Source organism: Notothenia rossii, assembly GCF_949606895.1.
Source record: "Notothenia rossii genome assembly, chromosome: 3".
Classification (NCBI taxonomy): Eukaryota; Metazoa; Chordata; class Actinopteri; order Perciformes; family Nototheniidae; genus Notothenia; species Notothenia rossii.
In genome coordinates, this window is record NC_136901.1 from 71821404 (window position 1) to 71838575 (window position 17172).

Genomic DNA, 17172 nt, shown 5'->3' on the forward strand with positions numbered 1-17172 from the left:
GACCTTCGCTGTGCACTTTGACACTAAAGGCTGTTGTGATCCGCTGAAGGAGGAAAGGTTTTACATGAACTCTGAGTTTACGACATGTCTATAAGCATGCTACCATAATTGTGACACTACTGGTGGTGACTGCACTTTAACTTTTAAATTCAACATTTTCTTTTTTTTCATGGAAATAGTTTGCAAAGGTACAAAATGTTTTTTTGGATACCTTACATTCTCTACATTTTCTATTGTAAGTAATCTTGAAATGCAACATAGAGTTAGACCAGGGGTGCCCAACCTATTTTGAACCGAGAGCTACTTTTAAAGTTGCCAGTCTGCCGAGATCTACCAGCCCAAATAGAGAGGCGTAGCCATTACTGACAGCCTACTACCGGGTAAATACACACTTCTACTTCTATAAAACTGACCTTTGTACGATTAATACTTCATAAAATACTGCAGATCCTTTATCTTACCTCTTTCTAATCTACACACATACAAGTATTTAACTGAAGTTACACAAAAGTGTTGTTGATACAGAGTTGGAGTTTATTCACACGCCACATACTACAGTGGGTAATGTTTTCAAGAAACATTGAACAGTGCTGCCACATATGACCCAGGAAAAAAAGAAAAGACTCTGAACCCTTTCATTGCCAATATATAAAAATAGTGTTGCTACAAAAGAATAAATTAGGTTTACTAATAAGACAACTCAGATCTGAAGCTACACAGGAATCTGCTGCCAAAGTGCAATAAAAAAGACAAAATTCAAAGAATCAAACCCTTTTTTTGTTGCATTTTAGTAGAGTATAAAAAAAATGCCTTTTTAAAATAGTATGCAAGCAACACTAGTTTCTTAACCTGAATTGATAATAGACTATAATCAATTTAAACAGAACAGATCTTAATGTTTGCATTCTTATACCATTTTGTACAATACTTATAATGAATAAGTTCAAACAAACTAAAACTTACAGCTGATTAATAACGGTATCTAACTTGAGTTTTTATTCTATCAAAAACCTGTTGAAATGCTACTGTTATTTTTACTGTCCCCAAAAAGCGCGTCGGCAGCCTCCAGGAATGCTTCTTTCACAACTTCGCCGTCTTTGAAGACAGACTTCATGTGTTTCGCAAGAACGTGACTGACACGATAAGACGCTATGGTAGTAGCCTTGCTCTTGTTGTTGGGCCTGGTTAAAATGGACTGCTGTGCATTTAGCTGTCCTTTCAGGTCCCTCACCTTCTGGGAGCTTAGGTCAGAATTAGGAGAGAATTCTGTCTCGTAGCGTTTGTGCACTGTTTTGAAATGCCGCTCCTAAATTACCCTTCTTCGATAAAGCCACACTCGCATTGCAGATGAGACAGATGGACTTTGAATTGGAATAGATACAAAAATGATCATCCTCCCACTCGGAGTGAAAATGATATATTTAGGGCTTTTTAGCTTCTGCCATAATTGCGGTCTTGAGCAGTGGCGCAAAAAGTGGGTATGCACTATATGCGACGCATAGGGGCGCCACACCAGTGGGGGCGCCCAACAAGCGATGGTAAAAAAAAAAAATTAAATTAAATAAAAATAAAATGGTATTTTCTTTATGTTTCTAAATAGTTTCTGCATTTCCTTAAGGTTTTAAAACATTTTAGAGGAGTAATATGCTAGAGAAGGGCGCCCTATCTCATAAGATTCCATCATAGAATTTTGACATAGAGGAGGGAGCACGAGCAGGGACGCCGTGAACACTGAGGAGCAGGCGCTCGTTGTGAGTTAACGTCAAAAAGAAATCATGGATAAACCAAAAAAGCGGTCGGGGGCAGAAAATAGAAAAAGAAAGAGGGAAAAGGAGACGGCGTGTCAAGGGATGCGACAACAGCTAAATAAGTGGATGTTGAAAGGCAACAGGTAGGAATAGGATGATTTAAAGTGTGACGTCTGTCTGTGCTTGGAAATATTGACTGGCTAGCGTATGCTAACACTGGGCATGTAGCAGCCAAAGGTGGGTGGGTTTATGGCTAGCTTAGAATATGCAAACCAATGTTGCTGCGCCAGCGCTGACATGGAAAGTATGAGGTAGCATGTACAATAAATGACAAGAATCTGGAAAACATAACTAATGCAATAACTCTGGTTTATCATGGAATCATGCACACATTTGCTACCAAATAAGAGGCTTGCAAATGTCAGTTCATGTTAACAGACTGTTCTCAGATTGGCTAGTGTTTGCTAACACTAGCAGCTGAAGTGTGGTTTACGGCTAGCTTTAATGCAAACCGATGTTTCTGATAGCTACATTTAGATTTTGGTTAAACCCCATGCATGTCACGTCCAAATTGTATTAAGGTAAAATAACAACTGGTAAATATAAGGTAGCATGCACAATAAATGTCAAGAAGCTGGAAAACATAGCTAACCATGGAATCATTTAAATATGTTGTGCTGCCATTAGCTGTCTATGTTAGCTGTGCTGTCAGACATACAGGCTATACATCTGTTTGGTGACACAGAAGCTGTTATTACAGGGTCACATCTCTTTACAGGTCTGTGCTAAGTAGCTCTCCGTATTTGTTCTTTTAAAATTCAAAATGTGAATGTACTTTCAACAGCAGCACAACCTTACACGGCATAATAGTGTTTTTTATTTGTTCTTTTAAAATCCAAAATGTGAATGTACTTTCAACAGCAGCACAACCTTACACGGCATAATAGTGTTGTTTTTTTTATTATTAAGTTGCCTTATCACTGGGCTGATATAATAATTTAATTTAGACAGCTGCTTTAACAGTGAATTCATTTTATTCAGGTGTGAGGATGGTTGCTCAGGAAAGACAGGGGAAGGCAACAGGTAGGTCTAACATTAGGTGTAAGTGTAGGGGTCTTGATACCAACAGATTCATTTCTTAATATTATTTTAATATTATTAATAAGGAAAAACTAATATGGAAAATCTATTTCATAATGTTTGTTTGCCAATATATCTTAGTGGAAAAGAACACAGGCAAGGAGTGAATGAGACAGACATGAGGTCGGCGATGGCATCAAGTAGAGATGAGACCAGTGATGATGTCAGGTAGTAGGAGTTCTATTAGTTTGACCACACAAAACTCAATGTCCAGTATGGTTTGAAGTTCTGTTGACCAACCTATTCACTGTGTCCTTTTTGGGGATAATAGTGCAGACAGAGATGGAGAGCCACTCACCACAGAGGTGGAATTTGAGGAGATTGTCGAACCGAGAGGTGACGATGAGGTGGAAGAGAATGTCGAACCGAGAGGTGAAGATGAGGTGGAAGAGAATGTGGAACAGAGAGGTGAAGATGAGGTGGAAGAGAATGTCGAACCGAGAGGTGAAGATGAGGTGGAAGAGAATGTGGAACAGAGAGGTGAAGATGAGGTGGAAGAGAATGTGGAACAGAGAGGTGAAGATGAGGTGGAAGAGAATGTCGAACAGAGAGGTGAAGATGAGGTTGTGGAACAGAGAGGTGAAGAGGAGAGGGCTGAGTCAAGGCCTTACTCAGAAGATCCATCAGACTGGCCACCACCACATCAGATTGGGGACTCATTTAGGCAGTGTGTTGTTGAAAATGGCCCACACAAATGTCCTGATGGGCCATATCCAAGATCAGAGAAGTCTAGAAGGTGTTTTTCGAAAGCGTATTGTTTTCGCACAATGTCAAATGGAGAGAAAGTTGCACGAGATTGGTTACTGTATTCTAAAAGTACGAATAAGGTGTATTGTTTTGCGTGTAAACTTTTCGGTGGAGCTAGCGTTGTTGACACACGCTTTGTGGTGGGATATAATAACTGGCAGAGTCTTTCAAAAACGCTGCAGCACCATGAAACCAGTGGTTTACACATCAACGCGTATCTTTTGTGGAAAGAATTAACATCTCGCTTACGCCTTGGTAAGACAATTGACAGTACCTTGCAAAAAGCCATAGAAGCTGAAAAGGCACACTGGAGAAGCGTGTTAACGAGAGTGATCGATTGCATACTCTTTCTCGCAGAAAGGAACTTGCCACTGAGGGGGAAGAATGCTACATTAGGAGATCCTAAAAATGGAAATTTTCTGGGTGTCCTTGAGGTCATAGCACGATATGATGTCACACTAGCAGAGCATCTTAGAAAGGTAGCGGCTAAAAAAACCACAGGACATCTTTCCTGGTGCACTCAGAATGAATTTTTAGATTCAATTGCAGACTGTGTACTTGGTAAAATTTGTGCCCAGGTCAAAGCCTCCAAGTACTTTGCTGTGGAGTTGGATTGCACTCCTGACATTTCAAAGCAGGAGCAGGCCTCAGTCATAATCCGGTATGTTCATACGGACGACAAAAAGAAAGCCACCATCAATGAGTCTTTTGTTGGCTTCATAGTTGTGAAGGACACAACTGGTAAAGGTCTCACAGAAACACTGACTGGGGTGCTGGATAGCCTGGGGTTGGAGTTGAAGAATTGTAGGGGACAGAGTTATGACAATGGCTCGAATATGAGAGGTATACACAAAGGTGTTCAAGCCTTGGTGCAGCAGAAGTGTCCAGAGGCACTATTTATCCCCTGCTGTAGCCACAGTCTCAACCTTCTCCTATGTGATGCTGCATCATCAAACAGAGTGTGTCTTACCTTTTTTGGCACTATCCAGAGACTGTACACCATTTTTTCAGCTTCGGTGAAGAGGTGGGATATCCTCAAAGAGTTTGTGGACATTACTCTAAAGCCTCTCAGTGAAACCAGGTGGGAGGCGAAAATAGACTCTGTCAATGCTGTGCGTTTCCAGTTAGGGGGGATTCTTGACGCTTTGGAAAAGCTTGAGGAAGTGGAAAAAGACGGCAAAACAGTCTCAGAGGCAAAGTCGCTCTCTGGCGAGATTGTTACCATGGAGTTTCTGATGTGCCTCTTGATTTGGTATGATCTATTGTCAGAGATCACGTTTGTTAGCAAGGCAATGCAAGCAGTGAACATTTCGATGGACACTGCCATAAGGATGATCGATTCTCTGAAAGAATTCTTCTGTAAGTATAGAGAGGAGGGGTTTCAGAAATCCCTTGACATTGCACGCAGACTAGCCATTGAGATGGATGCTTCCCCTGACTTTAAGGAAAGACGTTGCAGAAAGCAAAAGAGATTTCATGGAGATGATTCAAGCACTGGCCATTTTGAACAGGAACCTGAGACCCATTTTAGGTGCATGGTTTTTAATGTTATTGTTGACACTGTAATTCAGGAGTTGTCTGACAGATTTTGCAATCTTCAGCTTGTGTCCGAAAAGTTTAAGTTCATTTACAAAATGGAACACATGACAAAAGCTGAGTTGGAGGAATCAGTGACAAGATATGCACTGGCTACCGATGATGTTTCAAGGGATATCATTCAGGAAATTTACCCAGCAAGCCGTCTACTTAGGGGGCATGAAAAGGCTCTGGATAAACTAAATGTCCTCCTACAGGAGAACCTTGATTTGGTTTTCCCAAATCTGACAGTAGCCCTGAGAGTTTTCCTGACAATGCCTATGACAGTTGCCTCTGCCGAGAGATCATTCAGCAAGCTAAAGCTGATTAAAACATACCTTCGTTCCAACATGAGCAATGATCGCTTAACCCAATTAGCAGTCATTTCAATTGAAAACAGTGTGGCACGAACTGTTTCATTCGATGCAATACTAGATAAATGGGCAAGTGCAAAGGCACGCCATGTTACGATTTAGTAGCAACTAAAGAGTGCTCTACTACAATCTCAGGTAGCAACATTGTTACATAAGCTACATCATTTTTAAAAAAAAATTATTTATTAGCTTATTTGTCAGGGGCCGTGTACAAGACAGTTCAGGTACCAGAGTTAGCTATAAAGTGATTTACATCTGTGGTTGTTGTTAACAGAGTGTGTTCTAATGGATCTTTGTAAGCTTACTTTTGCATTTTAATGTTTTAATGTTTTATGTTGCATTGATTATAATGATTGTAAATGTGTAAATTTGTTTATTATTTAATGATGGTAGACCTACAGTGGCTGATATGCTTTAAAATAAACCCTTATTATTTAAAGGCCATGTCCAGCAGACTTATTTATTTATTATTACTATATATATATATATATAATATATATATAAAAAAATTTTTTTTGGGGGGGGTGCCAAAATTGTTGCTGCATACCCCCCTGACACAGGGCAGCTGCGCCCCTGGTCTTGAGTATGTACGGACTGTCACTCCTGTTGACACGGACAACGTCAGCGAACTAGTGCCCACTGCCCACCAGCCACGCCCCGACACATGGGGTCACGCCCATAGATATAAACACTAGATGACTCACCCGCGCTGCTGGCCAATGGAGACCGACGTTGCCACATGGCGGCCATCTTGCCACAGGCAGCTTGCTCATTCATAACATTATGTCTATGGTGCACTATTGAAATAACCGTAGATTGCTACATTTTCAACCAATTTTCAGTAGTTGGCTGTGGCAAGATGGCCGCCGGTGAGCTACGCTGGTGACTCCCCCTTGAGCCATCTAGTGTTTATATGTATGGTCATGCCAATCTCAAAGCTTTGATGCGTTCAAGTGCATTATTCTGGCACAGGAAGATTATGTTATATACATTAACGACAAAACAGAATATTGTTGTTCTATTTTTAGACACATCTCGCGATCGACTGGGAATCGTTGGGCACCCCTGAGCTAGACCAATGCTAGACTTTTGTCTGTTCCTCCGATTTGGATACTGAATTGTGACCTAACATAAACTGTGAAGGACCGAACATTAAAGTGTCATATAATGGTGGTGTGATATTTCTGTGATAATTGACTTAAAATGGACTAATGTGAAAAAATGCTTTTTCTGCTTGAGACAGTACGCTTAATTGATTAGTAAACATTTTTAATTCCCAGTTAATCGACTAATGGATACATGTTTTAATACTATATTTTGATTAGAGTATTTAGAAGCACAATGAGGTTTTGTTTAGTACTGTAATATGTTGATGAGAGTAACAAGGACAGAACACTGATCGACCTGCCTCACAGACAAATGGTGAGAGAGAAGCACTTCCTTGTCCGCATGCCATTTACTATTGTACTGTATAAACTCAGAGTGGCCAGTGACAGCGATGGAAAGGCTGTCAGAGGATGAAGGCACAAACCTTCTCCCACAACACTATTTATAGCCGAGTGCGCGCAAATGTCAATAATTTATGCTGACACATGTAAACGCCGCTGTCACATTAATAATTGTGTTGCTAAAATAGTCACGGAAAAAGCATACAAAGCGAAATGTTGGCAGAAGTGTACAGTACACTACATAGAATGCTTTTTCACAAATGTAAATCATACAATTTAGTGATCATCTCCAAGGCTGTGACCAATCAAAAGCATTTTCAAAACCGTTTCTAAGCAACAAAGTGAATTATTCTAATTGCAGTTAAGGAATCAGGTTTAATCCAACAAGGATTCTGTGTACTAATTACAAATTGATATAAAGAAATTAAGATGCCATAGGAGATACTCGACCCATCTTCCCTATATCTCCTTGGTGCTCAGCGTGTCCCAATGAGAACATGAAGAAAAGCTAAGTAATCAATATTTCCTGCGCTAATTGAAGTGCTTTTTATCTTGTTGGACACACAGTGTTGTGTGTGTCACATGTCTATTCATCCGCATATCTGTCCACTTCTCTTTGGCTGGCCTGTCCTGCCTTTTAACTCCGTCAGCCTCCGGAAGTGCCTGCATCTTTTATTAATATTTATGCCAGTCGGCTCTTTGGACCCAGGTCACGAGATTCTGCACTACTTAGTCAACTGACTATGAATGCGTCTCAGAATATATAACAGATGAATGACTTAATCCTCTGTAGTTAACCATCCTTCTCTTTGGTTACCCACAAATATAGTTATTGCACAATTCCTACATTTAATTATTTTCTACCTCTCATTGATTTCCCCTGAGAGAAATGTTAAGTATTGTGCGGGGATAACCAAGTCTTTGTTAAATGTATCCCAGATGACTCGGAGACAGTCTCAAAACAAAATTTAAAAATCAATACAGTGAGACGCTGTAAATGGCTTTTGCCGTTTGACAGTCTAATTCCCTTTTATCATGACAAAAGAAGAGCCCTAGAGAGATTTAAAACCCAGAGGGTCTGAAACAATGTCTTTGGTGAGCAACAAATGACGAGCATGTGAATGGGTAGAGTCTTATTTTATTTTAATGTCATTATTTGAATGTTTTCACTCCATTAAATGACAAAACAAGGTCATCAATATGTTAAACTTCATCAAGCCTCTGTTTCCCTGAGTCTTGGTAAGCGCATAGTAATTCAAATAAGTAGACGGCATAAGAGCGTTGTTTCACACAAACGTCTCTGTAGATGTTCTTGCCAACAATGCCACAACTTTCACTGTTAAATCTTCAAAACCTTCAAGGCAATTGCATAGCAAATATCAAGTTTGCCAACCGAGAAATTTTGTCTGAGGCTATGCTTATGTGTGCTAATCTTCCAGACTTTCAAGTGCAATCACTCTCCAGTGGAAAGTCCGGCTCTTCATTTGACACGGGGTGTTACACCGGACCAGCGGCTAATTATGTTGGCCCGATGATTAACATTTAAAGAAAACACAGTTAGGGCAATAGTTGCATCACAATAGGCTGCCAAGATTATCTTTCTCCTTTTGTGGTATCTTTGTAGATGATAATTAACTGTGTGTTTGTTACAAACCCACTTACATGCAAGTAATGTAATGGCGCATTTCCACTGCAGCGGGTAGCCCCTTTTAAGCGTCCTTAATCGTCCTCAAGCGGCCAGGCCAGTTTTTGGTGGCCTTTCCATATAGCGTAGCACCGGCTAGCGGGTACTTTTTCTCTCTTTTTCCGGCCCCATAAAATCGTGGTTCTATCAGGCCAGGGCCAGGGCCGAACTAGTGACGTCAACACTCTCGACTGCTGATTGGTCAGAGAGAATCGTCACAAGATCGCGCGCAAGATCATCACTAGCGTCGCATATATATATATATATATCTAGAAGCAAGCTTGCAGCATTTTTATAAACGGAGGAGCTACAAAAATGGCAACGTCAAAGAAAAGCACACCGTGGTCGACCAAGGAGGTGACGACGTTCCTACATCTCATTGGGGATGATAAAATCCAGCGGGAGCTCGACGGAACAACTCGAAATGTGAAAGCGTTCCAGGATGTCTCTGCACAGATGCCCCGCCTACACTGCGTTGCTGCCCCGCCTACACTGCGTTGCTGCCCCAGGTCCTAAACTGTAATGGAAATGCGCCACGGCCTCGGACTGCCAGCGAGGCAGCCCGAGGCCTGAGCGAGGACGCTTAGGGCGCTTAAACGGGGCTACCCCGCTGCAGTGGAAATGTGCCACTACATTACCTTAAGCTAAACCAGCCTCTCCAAGAAAGCAGCATTAGTTAGTAGCTACTGAAAACAGAGAAAAATACACAAGTGATGTTTAATTTCTCACGGAGCAGCCATGTTAAAAAGTGCCTTGTGAGGAAAGGTTAGTCGGTGTTGAAAAGATGAAAGGTTTATCGGGTCAGGTTGGAGTTGTGGTTTCTGTGTTAACATTTATAACAGTGCGGTCGCCATCCAGTACACTATAATTAACAAATGATCATGCTATTACAGGGGTTTCTCTATGAAAAATATAGAATGATTGTGCTTATCTTGTAAATAAGATATATTAATTCTCGCAAGAACATGACGCCCGTATACAAGATGGCGCCGTGGATGTAAACAACAACGCCACGTCGGAGCTTTTAATATATTTGGAGAAATTGTACAGTTTTTGACAAACAGAAAATATAGTTTTTTGGCATATCTTTAAAATGTTACGGGGGAAATCGGTATTTTGTTATGAGGGCAAATGCCGTTTGGACAAAACCCTGCTATAGTTTTTATAACAATCATTTCTAAAACAGCATTATCTAAATAAATTGCAAGTAGGTGGATTCATTAATATCTCCACTTGATTTTTCTTAATCTGTTTTTTCAAAGTGCTATCATTTTAACATAATTACATATTTATTCATTTATAATCGAACATGAATTTGAAAAGGCCTACACTTAAAGTAAAATAAAACGAGAAGAATCACAAACACAATCTTCTGAATAAAAACAAAAGTCCAAACAAGGCTTTGAGCATGCTACTTGTTTCTAATTATTTCTCTTGACGTCTATTCCATTTTCTTTCCTAGTTAGAGGAATGTGACAGTCCTGCCGTAAGTTATTGCTTGCTGTGGTGGAGTTACATTCTGGAACGGTAACCTACTTGGTTTAATAATACTCATAGTGGAGAAAGCTGACTTTTTTTTGGTTAAATCAGGTTACACTGTTTCAGGTAGAAAATGAAGCGGGAAAGGGGAAAGGTCGGTTTCTCCATGCTCCATGCTGTCATCTATTTGACACAGTTGTTCTCTTAGGGAACTGTCTATGTGTGGAAAACATTTGATTAATTGGCTAAATTGATTGAAACTATTGATACGTGATAACTGGATTAGTTGAGCCTGCGGTCTGTAGCTGCAACTGTTGGGGGTGAAAAACAATTCCCAGTGAAGATTATTCACATAAATGACCAGAATTTGGTCACAGTTCCTTATGGTCCCATCAATATTCAGTGATGCTGGCTTTAGTGAAGTAAACTAAAACCATTAAACCCTCCTCAACACATGTGTCTTCATCTTATACTTAAGAAATACATTTCTAATTTTTGCCACCATATTAAAAGGTTGCATTGATGGTGCACACAGACAGAACACATTGATTTTCTGTCTGGATCAGCATAGAGCTAGTGAGTATTGTCAAGATAATAACATTGTGACAATACCGTAATGAACGCAGTTCACAGAATAAATAACTGTATCTACAAATTGCAACACCATTGATTATTCTGTGCTATAAAAATATCTTGGTGTTTTTGCAAAGGCCAAAGATCAGCATCCAGATTCGGCAATCTCATGGAGTAATCGGAACTGGAAAAGACAGCGTACAATTACAAGCATAAATTACAGGTCTCAACATAGTTTAATGTGTAGCTACTGTGCCTAAACCATTGTTCTTACAGGTCCATTGTGTTCTGGACTTATAATGACAATCACAGTTAAACAAAAGGACGTGTAAAATGCTAATTCACATCCTCTTTGCTTTCACATTGCGCAGTAAGTGGAGAAGTTTCCAGTGCTGTGCTTTTAGTACATGTTCCTTTTTTGATACTGAATGAATAACCGTAATCTTTATTGTAAGTTAGTAAACCCTTTTAAAAATATATATATTTGCCAACAGGTTTACAGTGATAAGGTACTTTGAGGCGACACGGATTGAACAACAAAGTCTTATTAAAGTCAATATTCTATAAAAATTCAGCAGCAGCCAAAATAAATCAAGAACTGACTGCATTAGATTCAAGGCAGTTCAGTGATGCATGAAATAATGTCCTGTGGCATGTTGCTAAGACCCATCCCCGATGGGAACAAGCACTGAAATAGCCACCGAGCTCCAGTATACAGGCTCCCGTCGGCTCTAACTAAGACTGGGCCAGCCAGTCGAGAGTAACAATTCTGTGGTTCTTCTTCTCACGCCATCTTACAATGTGTCTTTCATGCAACGCTTTTATGTTAGTTATGTAACGAATAATGTACAATGCTCTTGACTTTACCACAGCTGTTCTTCGTTTGACATTAAGCCCCGTTCTCTTTTCAAACTGAACTTCACCTGCTCCTCAGAACCCACACGCTGTCTGATTTTAATTGCTGATGATTGAGCAGGTTGGAAGGTTACAGTGTAACCCACCTTACCACCGTACCCACCTTATTCAATATTCACAACACATAAATGCCCAATCTCAATTGTTACATTATGCCCTCTGATCTACTGCTATTTATATACTACTATGAAATCGGTGCACACTGGTTCACATATCAAATGTCAAAAAACGTTTCTCACTGCACTGCCTGTTCAGTATGAGACAAAGAATGGCTTACACATTACAGTGTGAACCTCCAACACTTTATTCAGAGAAATATGCTCAGGTTCTTATCATCTTTCAGACAGTTTATGTCACTATAATTGAAAGGAACTCATCCCGTCAGTGACATGGAAGCTGAACCACACGCTAAGCTCACCTCTAGTGCAGTCTTACAATCATTCATGGCAGATGTGTATGACTTAGCTCGGTGCCTTTCGAGGAAAACTTTTAGGGGTTTAATTTATATGAATTGTGCTCTAACATCTTACTGCATATTTTGTGACCCCATCGACAAATGCAGAGTTATGGATTATTACTGCGTTTGCCTTTTTAAGATTACAAGTGGGTTACAACATGGCTCTTTTTTTTTATGGAATTCAAAGGTAAATGTAACATAAATCCACCAAAAACAGCTTTAGTAAAATGCCTTTCAGTCTGCTTTATTTGTTTGTGCTTTTTATATATACTGTATGTATATGTTTGACAGGCCAGACTATAGTATGGCTCAATGAATTCAGCCTTGTTAAAAACACCGGCAGAATCTTTAAATAAATAGAGAATCAACTATTAATCGTTGAATATTGTGAAATGTGCCATATGTGGATGGCTTTTTAATAATAATCAGTGTATTACCAGCTATTACAGGCTGAAACGTGTCCATTGAGATTCCTTTTGATACCTCTTAGCCAGAGAAGATCAGCCCTCGGCAGCAATCAAGTCGTACAGCTAGCCTGGGAGGAAAAAGGCTCTACAGTACACCAACAATTGACTGGTGAGAGACAAGCATATTTAAACACATTTAGACCCAACTGACTGGTTTTCTGAACATCACTGCTTTGCTCCATCACCTTAAAGGTCCCATGTCATGGCCATTTCTACTGATCATAATTCCATTGTTGAGGTCTACTAGAATAGATTTAAATGGTGCAATTTTCCAAACTCACATTGGTTTCTCATACAGCATCTCTGTATAGTATGTGTATTCACTCTCTGTCCTAAACGGCTTGTTGGAGCTCCTGCCCCCCCCCCCCCCCTCCCTGTGAGCTCAGTGTGCTCTGATTGGTCGGGACGTTGCGAGGCTCGTTGCTGCTCGCTGCTGCGAGGAGAGGACAGGTTTCCGGGTCGGCGATACAGCGAAACACAGCGAAACTCATCCTGAGCACACACAAGCACTCACAGCCGAAGTAAAAACAATAAGTGTGGCTTGATATTGAGTAAGAAAAAAGGTTTATAACGCTGTGAGAATGGGTCTGCGGAGAGCATTTCTCCGCCATCCCAACTTGTCTATTACCAGCGTTCAGGGAGCTCTATGCAAGTCAATGGGGACTCCCTGTTAGTTAACCAAGGGATGTGTGGTGTGTGAGGTGCTCCGGATTGGTCCATTTGGGCCAATTGGGTCATTTGTTGTTGATTTGGGTATTCACACATCACAGAACCCAGGAAGCAAACGATGGAAAATGAGAAATCTCCAACGAGGCGTTTTGGGGCAGCATAGACAGGTCTTTTCTGTGTTAGAGTTTTACTCGCTACACCTTCATAACACACAAGGGGACGGGAAATAACCGGAAAAGCATGACATGGGCCCTTTAAGGCATGTGCATGCTAGCTACTGGATGGGGGTCAGTGTTTGAATTCATCTCTTCAAGAGATAAGATGGCCCGTCTGCTCAAAGAGAAAAGGGCTCCTATACATATTAAACACATCCCTGAAGAACACTGTGTTAATGTCAGGTGCTCCCTGCAGTGCAGCAATGTCAGCAGCATCTGGCTCATTTCAGGGGAGGGGGGCAACATTTTTCTTATCATGCAGTGTTGCACAATGGCACAAAATTAGGGGGAAAAACATCTGGTTCAGCAAACTCAGTTATGAGCAGGAAAGAGAATTGCACTCGTTCTTTGGCAATATGGATCATGAGATGCAGGAAATGGAGATTGTTTGCAACAAGAGTAGATCATTTTGTTATGTATTTTGCAGGAAGTGCTCTAGTTATGCTATTGTTAAATGTTAATTTATCTGTGTGCTTGATTCTGAACTGAATTGTAGATATAAGACTAGACATTTGACACTAGCCATGCATTTCTACATTGGTATATTAGCGGGTTATGACAGCATGATGAAAGTAATCTTCAGGGTGTTACATTTCTTAGATGGCAATAGGGCTGCAACTAACGGGTTATTTCAATATTGATTTCATACATTATTTTCATATTCACACACACGCATTCATACACTAGTGATAGAGGCTACATGTACCATACAAAGTGCCACCTGCTGATCAGGAACAATAAACATCACACGCTAAAATACAATGGACCTTCAGTATCTGGCCCAAGGACACTTTGACATGTAGACTGCAGGAGGTTAGGGATTGAACCACCACTCTACCTCACCACTGATGTGTTATGTTTATAGACACAAAGCATAAAATGATGGGGGTTTAAATGGCTTTGCAAATATATGCAAATCAAAATGTGTAGTAGGCCTGTGTGCTCTTCCTTAGCCCCCATTAAGAGGTTATGAGGTTGTCTGACATCCTTGTCAAGCACGAAGACGGCCGTAGTCTTCTTAGAAAATCCTTCGAAACCTCAAATGGTTGTCTTCCGCAACTCTGCCTGATTAATCAACTGATAGGGATGTGGCAAAATGACAGTGACATGATGAAATTGCCCAAGGTTTTATCAAAAAGGTTTTTGAACGAATATTTTTTTTGTCTTGATTACAGCCACAGTCGACAATCCCCAGCTTGGAGACAAAACAAAGCGATTCTTAATTTCCAGCAGTTACAAATGCCAGAACCCAAGGCGCATGGAGGAGGCTGATAAAGTTGTTATTGGCAATGTCCTTGGTGCAAGCAGAGTGAGCTCTCAGTAATCCTACTGTGTTATTAGTCTCCCAGGACCCTGGGACCGTGCGTTACTATCACAGGCTGGGCCCATGTAGATAACACCAGCTCCATTCACCCTCACATCTACTCATAGCTAAATTGACTGCAATTATCAGGACTAGGGAGCTTATTACTGCCCTCTTTTATTTACACACAGACTCCCACACAAGCCCTAAAGTTTGTAAAGCTGGGAGATGTCGGACATTTCCTAACATGTTTTAATTCTCCATTAAATCCTCTGCAAGAACACCATTGATTTCATCTGCTTCCCCCTAAGCCTTAATTGACCATGGAGCAATCAGGTATATTGTATAGTTAGCATTTTCATTTCCTTGTTGACCAATCAAGAAAGTTACTAGGGGGAACTTGAGGTTAACTCACATTCATCTCTGTCTGTGTTAAACATACAAGAATATTCTTGTAACATCCCGTCATGTCTGCTAAATTATTCATGTCATGTTAATCAGGTTCATATTATTGTTTCAAGTTTAGTTCATAGCCCAGGTTAGATTTATGTTTAGTCAAGTCCTTTTGTTCACCTGTCTAGTCCTGTCATTTCACTTCCTGTTTTATTTTTGTACTTACCTCTTGTCTCTCATTTTAGGTCCCCTTACTTCCTCCCTTTGTGTGTTTTCCCGCCATCGTCAGCGTCTGCCCCGCCCCTGATTGTTTCCACCTGTTCCCCCTACCTCATGTATAAACAGTCCTGTCTCCCTTTGTCCTATGCCAGTTCGTCTTGTGCCTTGTGCCATTTAGAGAGCCAGCTTGTCTCGCCAGGAGATTATTGTACTTTGTGACCATAGTCAAGTTTATTTCGTTTGTAATTTGCTTTGCTACGTTTTGCCTCTCAGGAGTGATTTTTGTTTGAACTTTATACTTTTCCAAAGTAAAGACTTTTTTTGAACAAACTTTCTTTTGAGTCGTGCGTTTGAGTCCAAGTGTCTGTCAAGGTTCCTAACAAATTCTACTGTAGACACACTATGTTATTACAAATATGAATTAATCAGTAAGTTTGAGTTGACTGTACTATCTACTGCATTCTTTATGTTTATATCTGCTTTTATTGTTCACAGCATCTGCATCTACCTATGTGTTCATTTGATAGGTATAGTTCACTTAACAATGGCAACTGCTTTAAAAACAAACAAGTAAGGGCCAGTGGCCTCAGTGTCAACTGCCATGCGCACAAGACATGGGTGTTAAAAAAAGAACACACCATGCTTCTGAAAAAGGCAACTGCTGAGTGAAGCAGGTGAGACCATGACCCTCACTATCAAGGAGATGACCTGTGGACATCTACTATAGTTGAGGCCTGTCACCTTGCTTTCGCTCAAATCTTGAAATATGAAATGGCCTGTTAGTAATGTCAGGTCTAGAAGGGCACAAAGAAATATAAAAACTGACAAGCATATATTGAAGCATTCTCATTTGTATTCCAAGTGCCTGGAGGCTTTCCTTTGTATTCATCAAAGCATTGCAGCTCGAAAGCTAAATAAAAATGAGCTTCATTCATATGGATAAACTGACATACCATTGGACAACACATTGTTCAAGGCACATTCCAATTCAAACAATCAGAGCTCTGCTTTCACTTGTCGTGCTACATTCCTGCTAATGTAAAAACTATGGCTGCACAATGTTGGAAAACCTGACATTGCAATATTCCGTTTTTTATATGTTGCAATAAAAAAGGCTGGAAGAATATGTTTTTGCGCTAGTAAACAATTTCTTCATAACAACATAGATTTTATAGATATGAATGGTGGTGACAGGTTACAAAAGTAGCCCCCAAACAATACAGGTTCTGTGTATCAGATTGGAGACACAGGCTACTTGCACATAAATAAAGAAGTCGAGCTGTGAACCTTGCCTACCTGCAGGGAGAGAGTGCACAGCTTGCACTATGTTCAAGGCTGTGGATAGCATGAGTTCTGGGCAGCGGTGCTGTAAGGCTCACAATCGAAGGCGCGAGAGAAATTCAACTCAGGCCTTAGCTGACACAGTATGGCCTGTCGTGACTCAAATGGAAGCAATAAGCCGAGATCCCGCAGCACAAACATTATTTTATCAAAGAAAAACAGACATAAGCTTTATAATTAATTATTGACTGTCTCGATCTTGAAAGCTAGTGCATGACAAAGCACAGAATAAGCGCCAGTAATGCTGAAACAGCCCTCTCGCTTTACGAAGAGCAGGCAGTATGTGTGCAGTTGGTCTCAAAGCCGCCATGCTGAAAAATGGGCACTGAATCATTTCATTCTGATTTCTGGCCAGAAAACAGTCAAAACGCTGACATTTTATTAGCATAAAAGGGTTATCTCAGTAATAGGGTATTCATCAGAGA

At 40.5% G+C, this 17172-nt stretch overlaps 1 protein-coding gene and 1 long non-coding RNA gene across 7 annotated transcripts in view; both read left to right on the top strand.

Annotated features, from left to right (window-relative positions):
- The first annotated feature begins 1473 nt into the window (after positions 1-1473).
- LOC307032059 (uncharacterized protein) overlaps positions 1474-17172 on the top strand; it is a 40999-nt gene continuing 25300 nt past the window's right edge. For 2 of the 6 annotated variants that reach the window (XR_013806144.1, XR_013806145.1), the window contains exons 1-2: positions 1474-1891; positions 2790-2831. Coding sequence is in view for 2 of the 6 variants with exons in the window: in XM_079669767.1 (XP_079525893.1) it covers positions 1776-1891; positions 2790-2831; positions 12631-12716; positions 14667-14800; positions 15433-15528 (474 nt within the window). In the remaining 4 variants the exon portion in view is untranslated. Of the gene's footprint in view, positions 1892-2789; positions 2832-12630; positions 12717-14666; positions 14801-15432; positions 15761-17172 lie in introns of those variants that run through there. The other 4 variants (XR_013806146.1, XR_013806147.1, XM_079669767.1 and 1 more) reach the window with 3 other exon arrangements.
- Positions 2848-4691, top strand: LOC307032060. Its single transcript, XR_013806150.1, has 2 exons — positions 2848-3404; positions 3468-4691. It is a non-coding gene; the product is annotated as an uncharacterized lncRNA (long non-coding RNA).